A 12,447-nucleotide genomic window follows, 5' to 3' on the forward strand; every position below is an offset into this window, starting at 1 on the left:
AAAAATTGAAACAGTTCAACAACTGCATAATACTGAAATGAGAAATAGTTTGAAACGTGTGTACACGCTAGCTGTCTTTAAAGAAACGCTTATCTAGAATCCTCGATCAATGGAACCCACTTCTAGCATTTTTTACAGAAGTAAATGCTTGCTCCGAGAGTTAAGATGAAAGGCTCTATTGAAAGTTGTAAATACCTAAAGTAAATGGAGATGTAGTTACTACTTCCATTGTTAAAAATAGGTTTGAGAAAAATAAAGTAATTTTTGCACCATTCAGCAATTCAACTGGAAGTTCTCAAAATAATACTGCAAAATATAAGCGTAAAGCTGATACAAATTTCTCTCAAAATAAAAAAATTGCTCAACACACGAAACATTTTCCGATTACTGTAAGTTTATCTTGTGAAGAACGAATATTTATGTTTTTTTCTTCGGACCTAAACAAAGCTTTTTGCTTTTTTTTTACAATTCATTTTGGATGTTCATAACACAATTCTACAAAGCAGAATTCCATTAATTCATGTTTTGCAATCAATGATTTATGATCTGTTTAAAGACATTTTATCAAAGTTTGTAAAACCAGTCTGTGTTTTGTCTTGTAATTCTATATATGATGTGATTTATGGTGAAATAGAAAATTAGAAGAAAGATGAAGATTTGGTAATAGGAGCTGCAACTACAAAAGTAGTGGAATAACTTTCAGAAGAAGACAAAAATAAGTTTTATCTTCATGTTAGAAGTTACTTCTGTCGAGTAAGTGATTACATACTGCATAAATTTCCTGGCAACGAGGAAGTGATTTTGCATGCTAAAGTTGCTGATGTTTCTGCTCTAGCAAATGCATCTTTTTCTGATGTAAGGTACTTTTTGAACAGATTTCCTGTGTTACTTCATTTAGTCATGAAAGATGATGATATTGATGTTGCCACTGATATACTGCAGACACAGTTTTGCAGTTTACAATTAGAAGACTTGGATGATGTTATAAAATCAGTTAGGATTGATACCCAGTGGAGTTTAATTGGAAAATTGAAAGATGTTGATGGAATTTTTAAATATAGTGAGCTCTCTAGAATTATGTTGGCCATCTTGACAGTTCCCCATAGTAATACAGAGTGTGAGACGATTTTCAGCCTTGTTGTGAAAACGAGGACTAAATTTAGATCTAATATTGGTTATGACACATTAGGAAAACTTTTATTAGCGAAAGCAGGCCTACGGGGCAACTGCTATTATAAAATTATGAAGTTTCTTTCTTAATGAAAGCAAAATCTGCCACTGTTCATAACATTTGTACGAAAACTGATTAAAGTGACTTTTTTTTTAAACTATACTAGTAATAAAAATGTTTTTTATGTGTAAGGTATTTTTGTGTTGCTTGCATTTAAGAATTAGTAACTATTTAAAGTTAATTCATTGTTAAAAACTATATTTTTATCATTTAAAAAGTCTTTTTAACATTATGAAAAATATCTTGATTTTGGGTGTCGTAGGTTGGCAAGTATGTGAATCAATTCAGAAAGAAGTTTCCAAGATGAATTAAGATTTTATTAATGTACAGAGAGAGCTGTTGAACTGGCTAATCCAAAGTAACCTGGTTGTTCAATTGCTGGAGATAGAATCTACACTGAAGAGTCAAAACATTATGACCATCCCCACATTTTTCAATGAACTCATCTGGATGTTGTGGAGGGCACGTGATTAAGTGGGAATGGTATTTAACTGCTGCTGGAAAAGGTAAAGAATCATTCTTGCGCTTACTTTTGCAAGTGATGGGAAAGGCTGTGGATCTAAGCGAATTTGATACAGGGCAGATTCTAATGGCCTGAAGACTGAACGAGTATGTCTGAAACTGCATGACTGGTTGTTTGTTCATAATCTGTTTTTGTTAGTATTTATGCAAAGTGCATAATTAACGGTGAAACCAGCAGTAGATTGCAATCTGTTAGACGTCCAAAGAAAAAGGATGTTGGAAACTCTCCCACTTGGTACAGCAAAATCGGTGCCAGGCAGCAGCTCAGCTAACAACCCAATAAAATACAAGTCCAAATGCAGGAGTTTTGAAACGCACATTTCGGCGGATTCTTTTGGATATGGGATTGTGTAGCATACATCCCACTTGTGTGTCTTTGTTGACCGGGTGTCATTGCCAACTACGCCTACAGTGTACCTGGAATATTGAGATTGGAGTGTGGATAAGTGGAATACAGTTGTCTGCTTGGATGAATCACGATTTCTCATTCACAACATCCATGGTCTTGTCTAGGTACAGGCAAACAGTTGCTTCCCCGTACAGCAGGTCATATGCAGGTTATTGTTAGTGATATTATTCTTAGGAAGATATTCTAATGGGCGACTCTGGGATTTTTAGTTGTGGCAGAACAGACTGAAAAAACTGCAGACTATCTGAACATAATTGCAGATCAGTTTCATCTTTACATGGTGTCTGTCTTTCCTACTGGAAATGGAATCTTCCAGGAGGACAATGTCCCATTTCAGATGGCTCGAATTGTGTTGGAGTGGTTTGAGGAGCACAAGGATGAATTTCAATGAATGTCCTGGCCACTTGGTCACCTGGTCTTAACCTCTTAGAGCACATTTGGGATGCCATGAAGTGCCAGCTCAGAGCTCAAACACCACCATGTTGGAATATCTCAAATTTGCTTGACAGCTGCTTGTATGACCTGTCTCCAGTCATCTACCAAGAACTTATGGCATCCATGCGAAGGTGAGTTGCAGCCGTTTTGCAGACCAAAGGTCACACAACATATTATTGAGTAGATGGTCATAATGTTTTGTCTTTTCAGTGTAGAAAAGGGATGACTTGATTTAGTAAGTGCATGTTCCAATGATTCGAGCTATTGCCAAACTTCTGAAACTGTCATGCTGAGTTAAGTCTAAAGTATGACTCATTGGCATTAAATGAAGTAGCAATGTCCAGTTGGCTCCCTAATTTATGCATATTTGCAGAACAGTGATTGTACTGAACTTATTGTAATATTAAAATCAGTATAAGCAAAAACTGGGAATTTGCAATTGTATGGCAGTTGTTAAATAGGTACCTGTAAACTTCCATTGGGGTCAGAGTGGCAAGCTAAGTGCGAAATCAATGAAATTACTTATTTTTGATAACTTACTTTTCTTTTTTGCAAATTCTAATGATGCGTGATATGGCAAATGTAATATGCCTCATCTTTTGTAAGTTTTAATTGTATAAAATTTTTCTGAATGCATATATTTTGAAAAATCATATTTCTTAATTTATAATATTTTTAAATAGATTTTTTGAGAAAACCCATAATGATTGGAATAACAAATCGAAGTTTGTCAAACATGATGGAAAATATGATCTCCTGAAAATAGACTTGAATTCAGGGGTAAGGTTTTTGGTTTTATGTAGCATTTTAATCATGTTATTATTTTTTGATGCAAATTACATTTAAATCAAAATATTTTTAATAGTTTAACAGCATTTCATTTTCTGATTAAGTGAAATGAAACATTTGTTGAAAAATTGCCATTTTCTTCAAAATTGAACATTTCAAAATTTCAATTTTCATATGTTCAGAGTTTAGTTAATGTTCTAGGGCAAATTCTTGACATAATGTTTAATTGGATAAGTATGTATAAACTATTGTTAAATGTAGTGTATAACAGTAATGGTCAGTTGCAGGCTACATGTGACCTATGAAGTCATTTTCTGTAGCTCATTGTAAATTAAACAAAATTTATCATTATTTTTTAAATTTTATTTATTTATTTATTTATTTTTAGTGCAGACTACTTGCTATATGCATCTGTGTTATCTTATATATGATCTTTGGGTTCTTTTGTTTGTACATAATTTAAAAAAAATGTGGCTGCTGTCTTGAAGTAACTTGAATTCATTTGAAAATGTGCTGAATAAAATGTACTATACTGTCTGCAATGCCAACATGCATCTTAAATTGTCATTTATAGGAATAGAAGTTAGCCACCCCTGCATAGTAGTAAGAAAGAAATAGGAAAATTATTTATTAAGCATAGAAAATTAAACCTGTCTAAGCAGTTATAGTAAAAAGGAAGAATGTCGAGCGGCACTCATAACACAAAGCATCAGCCATATAATGACCTCAGAACTTATGAATACATTATGTTTGCCAGTTGTATGGTTGCAGATTCTGCAAGCATGTGCCTAACTATCCACCATTTTTTGATGGGTAGTAGGCAATTGCAAACTGCCACATGTCATACTATTGCATTATTTGTGTGCTTGTGCACCGCTGAAAGTTTGTTTCTCATTGGGAGACGTGATAGCTTCCCTTATTAGTCTGTGACACATTGTTGTGTTACTGAGTCTACTACTTGGTGATACTGTTTTAGACTTTGCTGTGTTAGTGATGATTTTATGACCTCTGATGTTTTTTGTGTACTAAAGAACATTTCATTTGTTTTCCTTGAGCTATATTTAGCTTATTATCTTATCTGCAAGAACTGTTATTCATCTTAAACTGGAATCAAATTTCAAATTATTGCTCTTCTAGCCTGGTTACTTGATATGTCTTTGAACACAGAAATTTGCTTTTTGTGTCATTGAATATAAATATTTAATTTTTTTTACTAGCCATGGAATGACACTGTTTGTGAATTGCATCATGTATAAACTGCCGTTGATCATATTAGGTATTATTTTGTTCAACACAGATGAGTTTAGCATTTTAAAAAATAGAATACTCTTTCTTGTATTGGTGTTTTATAAGATTTCAAGAATTAAATTTTATTTTTTAATCATTTATTGGATAGTGCAAGTATTCAGGAAGACTTGCAGAGTAAAATACATATATCTGTTGTCACAAAACTTATATTTCTGAACTAAATAATTTTTTACAAATTCAGAAAAATGAAATATATCTTCAAAAGTTATTTGAGACATTTTTGGATTCCAATTAATTTTCTGATACCAAATATCATAAGTTTGGGTCATGAAAGAATGCTTATCTGGAAGGATTTTTTGATAATGATTTTAATGGATACAAATACTAGTGTCAAGATCTGTCAGCAAACATGTTCAAAATTAAAATTGTGCTGAGGGCATTCCGAAGCTGACTTACTAGGGAATTTTCATAATTTGGAGCCATTTTGTTGCTCCTAACATATACTGAAATGTAGACTGAAACTTTTTTGGATGTACCATATATATGGTTTTTTTTTTTTTTTCCCATAAACAATATGAACAAGGAAATTATTTCAAATGAAAAACTAGTCTGTGATGAGTATATGAGAATATCTGGTGAAAAGTATAAAAATATTTAGTATGGGTGGGAAGAGGGCAGAATATTTTCCTTAAAATATTTGAAATCTCAACTGTTTAAAGGTTGTATTAAATGGAGGACATTTGAGCAGATTTTGGTATATATGATTGGAACCATTAGAACAGCAACAATACACAGAAGGTAGTTGTTGATATTGATATAGGTTTAAAAACATTAGACATGTCTTTTTTATTTTATTTTTATTTTATTTTTATTTTGGGTAAATGTTTGAAGGAAAGAATAAGTGACATGTCTGTAATTGCTATGATAGTATGGTACTGATATAAATCTTTTTCATCTGCAGCAGTTATTTACCATCCTGGTAAATATGACTTTGATTTCACGAAAAACGTAAATTTTGATATGCATTTATTCTTTACTCTACAAACCTTCTCTTTATGAAAGACCTGAGTGAATACTTATAATAGCAGAGTTGCCAACTCTCCAGATTTTCGACCGCTCTTCCGCCAACCCGATTTACAATATATTTCTTCTCACTTTTTCTTATTCTTAAAATTTCTCATGATTTTTATGGAACTTGGCTTAATACTTCATTATATGAACAAAAAAAGGGGGGGGGTTGGGCATCTGAAAGCAATTGAATTTTCTCTAGATTATATCTAAAACAAAACCTTGCGAATCAGATGAGAATTTCTGCTTTGTGAGCGAGAGCATACGTATCCAGAGATTTGATTGATTGAGCAGATTTCTTGTGTTACTTCATTTAGTCATGAAAGATGATGATATTGATGTTGCCACTGATAATACTGCAGTCACAATTTTGCAGTTTACAATTAGAAAACTTGGATGAAGTTATAAAATCAGTTAGGATTGACACCCAGTGGAGTTTAATTGAAAAACTGAAAGGTGCTGATGGAATTTTAAAATATATAGTGAACTGTCTAGAATTATGTTGGCCATCTTGACAGTTCCCCATAGTAATGCAGAGTGTGAGAGGATTTTCAGTGTTGTTGCGAAGACGAGGATTAAATTTAGATCTAATATTAGTGATGACACATTAGAAAAACTTTTATTATTGAAAGCAGGCCTGCGTGGCAATTCCTATGAACAAAATTATGAAGTTTCTTTCTTAATGAAAGTAAAATCTGCCACTGTTCATAACATTTGTACGAAAACTGATTAAAGTGTCTTTTTTTTTTTTTTTTTTTTTTTTTTAAACGATGCAAGTAATAAAAATGTTTTTTATGTGTAAGGTATTTTTGTGTTGCTTGGATTTAAGAATTAGTAACTATTTAAAGTTAATTCATTATTAAAAACTATATTTTTATCATTTCAAAAGTCTTTTTAACATTGTGAAAAATCTCTTGATTTCTTAAAAAAAAAGTCTCCTGATTTTTGAGTGTCATAGGTTGGCAAAAGTAATCTGAAAAAGCATGAATAATTATGATACAGCATGTGGATTAGAGGTAGTGTTGCCAAGAAATTTTGCTTGTCAAGAATTGCATTGTGGCTGAAAATAATGGTCCTGATTTGAGCATCTTACTCCAACCGAAAGCTGAAATTTGCTTTCACACATAGAAAGGGCATAGAAATTTTAGACGTAGTAATCTAATAAATACCAAATATTCTTAAAATATTAATAAATTATCTTTGCCCTCTTTGTTCTAGAACATTAGTGCTATATTTCCTACTACTGAGCCTCTGATAGCCAATATATGATTGTCGTTGCCATTACCTTTGATTTCTAGTATGCTGTTTTTTATTTTTGAAACCTTAAGCTACATAATTATTTTTATATTATCTATGTATCTACCATTTCATTATTTTTATACTGCTGTTTTGAGATATTTATTTAATAATTAGTTAGGGGAGCCTGATCGCAATACCAAAGGGCCCGGGTTCGAATCCCGGAGAAGGCATGGATGTAAAAATTGTCTGTCCCTTTGCAGAAGGTAATGGTGGCCACCTATTATGTGCCTTCACAATAAAATGGTCACCGCTTCTGGCCTTAGTGGTCAATGCCTTTATAGACAAGTGCCCACCATTTGAATATATATATATATATATATATAGTTTGAAGATCTGGGAATGGTCAAAGCCATTTCCATTTCTATTTCTTTCCTTTACTATATTTTGGTTTGTAATATGTTTCACATAAACACTTTAATTTTGTAAACTGGGAAAAACCTGTACTTTTGAAACTGAAACAGGTATAGTAATTAAAAATGTCACTGAATCATAAGTGCATCTACTTTTTTTTTACAATAAAATTGATATGAAATGCAAAATAATAGTTCTAATGGAAAAACGAGCAATGTAAGGCCTTATGCAATCAATCAAATGGAATTCTTTTAACACAGCAAAAGAAATTGTTTGCATAAGAACATGTAAATATTTTTGTGAGTGATCATGGTACTTCAGAATTACAAAAGTATCCAAGTCATCATGTTAAAATTGCAGAAAAAATTGGAACTGCAGAAATACATATAGACTACACAGTGTAATATTAATAAATAATAATACACTGTGATTAATTTATTAAGACAAAACTACTTCAGGAGATGGACTATTTAAGGAGAAGGATGCCTTTGTAGAGAACTTTTGAGAAAAAATTGGCTTGTATCTGTATTATACAGGAGAAAAATTCCAAAAATGTCCATGCAGTTAGCCTTTTTACTGGGATATGAACCCGCGGCAAATTACCAATGTTTAGCATGTATACATCTTGGCCATTGGTAGGCCCTTACTGATAAGAAAACCAGATCTGCGAGACTGAATTTAATTATGGCGAAAATAGTTACAAAAGTGAGTAAATTAATTTAAATTTGTATGTTTTTATTTCACAGCATAAGAGCTGGAATTTTCTTCATGTCTGCTTCATCAGTGACACGCTTATAAATTAAAAAGATTTTTGGAAAACTTTTGATTTGATAACCACTTAAAATGTGCCATCTGTACTTGCTAATTTTAAAGAGTGAATACATGCTTGCAGCAGATGGCAAGTTATGTTTGTGTGAAAATTATTTTAAAAAATTAACTGCATTTCCACATGTCTTAAAAATTTTGTTTTATAATAATTTTTGCCAATAAAAGTTTGCAATATTAAGCCATAAATGTGTGAAATGAGAGGGGGAAGATATAAGATCTCTGGCTAATTTATGCTTTTACGATTTAGATTACAGTTCCTAGAACAGCAACTCAATCAAAACTGGATCCCAAATTGCAGGTAAAAATTTTCATATATTTATTTTTTATATTTGTTTTAACATTAATTTTTCATAAAGGTTTTATATATGATTATTTTATGTATGTGTTACTTGTGAATGTGTATGTACTGTACCTCAAATGTATGGTATGTATGAGTTTGAAAATTACAGATAATTTTTTTTTCAGTCTCTTCTGAATTTGATTTGTGATAAGAAACTCATGGAAGAAGTGATGAAAGAGATGAATTATGACAGTAAAAGAACACCCCTAGGTAATATTTATCAGGTTTCTCTGCAAAGCATTTAATTGTATTTATACATTTAAGCAAAAATTTCACATTTTCTTTTAACTTTCTGTGAGCACACAAATAGTAGGTAGAAATTTTAAGTTTTCTTGTATAAAAAAGCATATATATCAAGGGCAGCAGAATCGAAGTTGAAATGAATTTTAATTCTGTTAGAATGAGAATAGTTATGCTTGATTCTGGCTGCTTACTCTGAATTTGCAAGAATGAATGCTGTTCATGGGAAGCTTGATGGCTTTTGTGTGTTTATACAGAGATTGTCTGTTGTCCATATTTGCTAGTTATGGGTATTAGCTCTGTGACAAAAAGATATGTTTCTGTTCAAAAAATGTTTAGAGTCCATGATCAACTTTTCACAGTGCGAATCTCTTGAATTCCTTGCAATATCCTGAGGACTCTTAATACTGTTTTCTGATTGCACTTGTAGAATCCACCATTTGCTGCCCTGGCATTTACAGGCGATTTAACCAATGACCTTTGAATCCTTAATTCGCCAAACTCAAAAGTTTCCTTGGGGCACTGCACGAGAATCTTAGCACTGTCACATTCGTAGGGCTTTGATATGATGAAACTTGTAAAACTGCAACTGATTTCCCATTCGTGTGGAGCAATTTTCTCAGCAATGCTTTATTTAAAATGTTGCCGATTTTTTTTTTTTTTTAGTATGCTTTTTTATAAAGTAGTCGAGAGAGAGAATTTCATGGGAACTGTTATTGATCAATTAAAACATCTGAAGCTTGTGTGTGGATAACAGTCTGTTTTGTTGGTATATATAAATAAAGCGCATGACAGACGGCTCATTCTTTCACACTTGCATCTTGAAGTGTGTTTGGACAAAGCACCATTTATATTGGAAGAAAGAGTCAAGGTACTGCTACTGTTCTTGTAGTGTACAGTGCATTTTTCATTTCAATTCCTCGTTTTCCTGTGCTGTTGAGCCTGTCTCATTCTGAACAGATGCCAGTATTGGTTTTCATCGCAACCTTCGGAGCAGCCTTGAGAAAATTTTTTGACCCACTTATTCATGGTGTTATGCAACAAACTGTGTTTTCCATAAATAGAAATCATTCCCTTATGATTATTTTTTGCACAAAATCTTTTAAGCCCCCTCACCCAAAAAAAGGATAACAGCCTGATGCTCTTGTCTTGTACAGTCACAGAGTTCCATTGTCATTCATTGTCACTTAGTAACAAAATGAATATCATGAACTAGGATGGATCTGTCACCTATTAGCATGCATGGAAAGTTCTCCATGTTATTTTGAAATATATCTTGTTCCAGTTTGAATTTACTGACCTTCCTTCACATTTAAATACTTGAAAGTTGTATCACAGTATTATGTTCTACTTCATTTGTTAATCATACCTCTCACTTAATTGGATATTCTACAGTGAGTCGGTTATTTAATCTAACCAAAAGAAATTAACTGCTTTTATTTCAGTAACTAAAGCAAAGCACAGCATAATTCCAAAAGTTATTAGACTTTTTAAATTCATAAAATATAAATGATTTGTCATATGAGAATAATATTTACACATAAATTCATGCCATAAACTTGCAGCTTTTTGGAGGGAGGAACCTCAAAATTTTGCTGATGAATACTGCACTGTCATCTTTCTCTTCTGGTAATATTAGCACTAGAAAAACTTGCTTAATACATACATAATAATGCACTGTGTTCACAAAAGTCCTTACCTGGCTTGTATTTTCTCAAGCATTGGTCATAGACATATATTAACAAAAATGTTTTAAATGGTGCAAATTTTGATGTTTTGGCATTTTTGAATTTAAAGAAATCACTGTTGTAAAAATTAATGAAATACGACTTTTTGTATGCTCGTCTAGTCCCTATAGTTATATTTAGAAAGATTTTGTGCTCATTTTAAAAACTAAAACATGAGTATGACTACCATATGACAAGAATTGACAGAGAAAGTTAGAGATCATATTCAGAAGCTGTACACAAATTGAAGAGGGAAATGTTTGCATGTAACTAAGAATACCAGCTTAGAAAAAGTTTTCTGATGTTAACAGATTAAGTGAGCATTTCTCTACAGGTTATTGTGAAAAGTATTGATCAATATATTTTTTTTTTCAAAATGGAAATCTTATTCATACATTTTTATAGAATTTATGTTCTAGAAAACACCGGCAGGCATCAGTATTAGCATGAAGACAGCTCATGTTAATTATTTGCATTAATTAAAAATGAAAAATATTTTTACTTTAATGAAGTTTTTGTTTTGTGTATTTTAAAGTCACAGAAGTTCATTAGAATATTAATAGCATATTTTATACTTATTTAACTTATTTCTTTTTCGAAATTTTTTCTTTTGTTTTTCTGTTGTGGTTGTTTCTTTTGTTTCTGATTTGTAGCTTTATATTGCTAATCAGGATATTGTGGCAATGTGTGATTTATCTGTTTTTGATGATTTCCAGATGGATGATGCTTAGGTAATGGCAAGTTTATAGCTAAATCTTTTAAACACAGAGCAGATGTTTTGGGGGATCAAATAGTAAGAAAAAGTTTCAATACATTTATGATTATTTGATGCTTGCATCGGCAACAACTTTACTTTTTGAGACCTGTCTGACAAAGCCTGTTTATTAGATTTCTTGGCGAGTTTTCCACGAAACCAGGGGGATATCAATTGTTTTCAGCAGTTTCTAGTGTGTAATTATATTCATTTTCATAAAACTCTGGGTTGAAATTTACTGTATGGTTCCGCTTGGTTTTTGTCTGAAAAAATCAAGTGATATTGATTGTTTGTGAAATCTGGAAGCCCGCTGCTTAAAGTAGGTTTTTTGGTAACCCTAATGTTGATAATCTTAGCAAAACTACTCTTCGGGAAAATTGTAAGTATCGCCAAATGTGTTGTGATAAGTTGAGATTTTGTCTATTTTTTGTAATAGTAACCCTTTGGAATGGACTGCAGATTTTGAATTGCTGTGTTTCGTTGCACATGTGTAATTGTTTTATGAAAGTGGTACTTGTTAGTTTCCTTGGTGTTATAAATGAGTATATTCTTTCGGTTACGACTATAATTTCTGACTGCTGGAAGGAGAAATAGAAAGAACAGATTTATGGCTTTCTTGGATGCTATTATGCGTATTTATCCACTATCATCAGTGGATGAGCCGAAATGACCAGATATTTAATTGAATTGCTTACATGGACGAGATGCTGGTGGGAGGCGTTAACGTATGCACATGAAGAAAAGGTATGTGAAAGAATTGATGTTTTATTTAGTTATTGGTGTCTGTGTATTAAATTTTGTTGAAAGATTTGTTGTTTAATGTTTTTTTGCTAGGAAATATGTATTTTGGTTATTTATTACTCTCTATGTTTGTGTATTTTTGGTTATTTGTTCATGTTTGTGTTAAGACAGTGGCGAATTTTTTTCTGGTTAACGTGATAGTTTTAACTTTGTTTTAGCTTTCTGATTTTGTTTAAGTGAAAATAGATCAAAGCGTACATGGAGAAAATGAAATTAGTTCGTAATGCCTAGTTTGTGCAATTGTCTGATTTTTTTTTAAGAAATAGGTTGATGTGTACATGGATAAAGTTAAATTAGTGAGCAATGCCTAGTTTGTGCAATTCTCTGGTTTTTTTTTAAGTTAAAATAGGCCAATGGGTAAATTACACAGAGTTAGTATAAGTGTTTGATTTCTTGTTTTGATTT

At 32.0% G+C, this 12,447-nt stretch overlaps 1 protein-coding gene across 3 annotated transcripts in view; it reads left to right on the forward strand.

The window, feature by feature from the left end:
• Window positions 1-12,447, forward strand: part of LOC118188352 (poly [ADP-ribose] polymerase 2-like) — a 90,216-nt gene that overhangs the window by 46,934 nt on the left and 30,835 nt on the right. For all 3 annotated transcript variants that reach the window (XM_085808861.1, XM_085808862.1, XM_085808860.1), the window contains 3 exons: window positions 3,281-3,377; window positions 8,428-8,478; window positions 8,646-8,730. In XM_085808861.1, coding sequence (XP_085664987.1) covers window positions 3,281-3,377; window positions 8,428-8,478; window positions 8,646-8,730 — 233 coding nt within the window. The remainder of the gene's footprint in view (window positions 1-3,280; window positions 3,378-8,427; window positions 8,479-8,645; window positions 8,731-12,447) is intronic.

Source organism: Stegodyphus dumicola, chromosome X2 (assembly GCF_044657685.1).
Source record: "Stegodyphus dumicola isolate Sdum_Otavi_A_Nest chromosome X2, ASM4465768v1".
NCBI lineage: Eukaryota > Metazoa > Arthropoda > Arachnida > Araneae > Eresidae > Stegodyphus > Stegodyphus dumicola.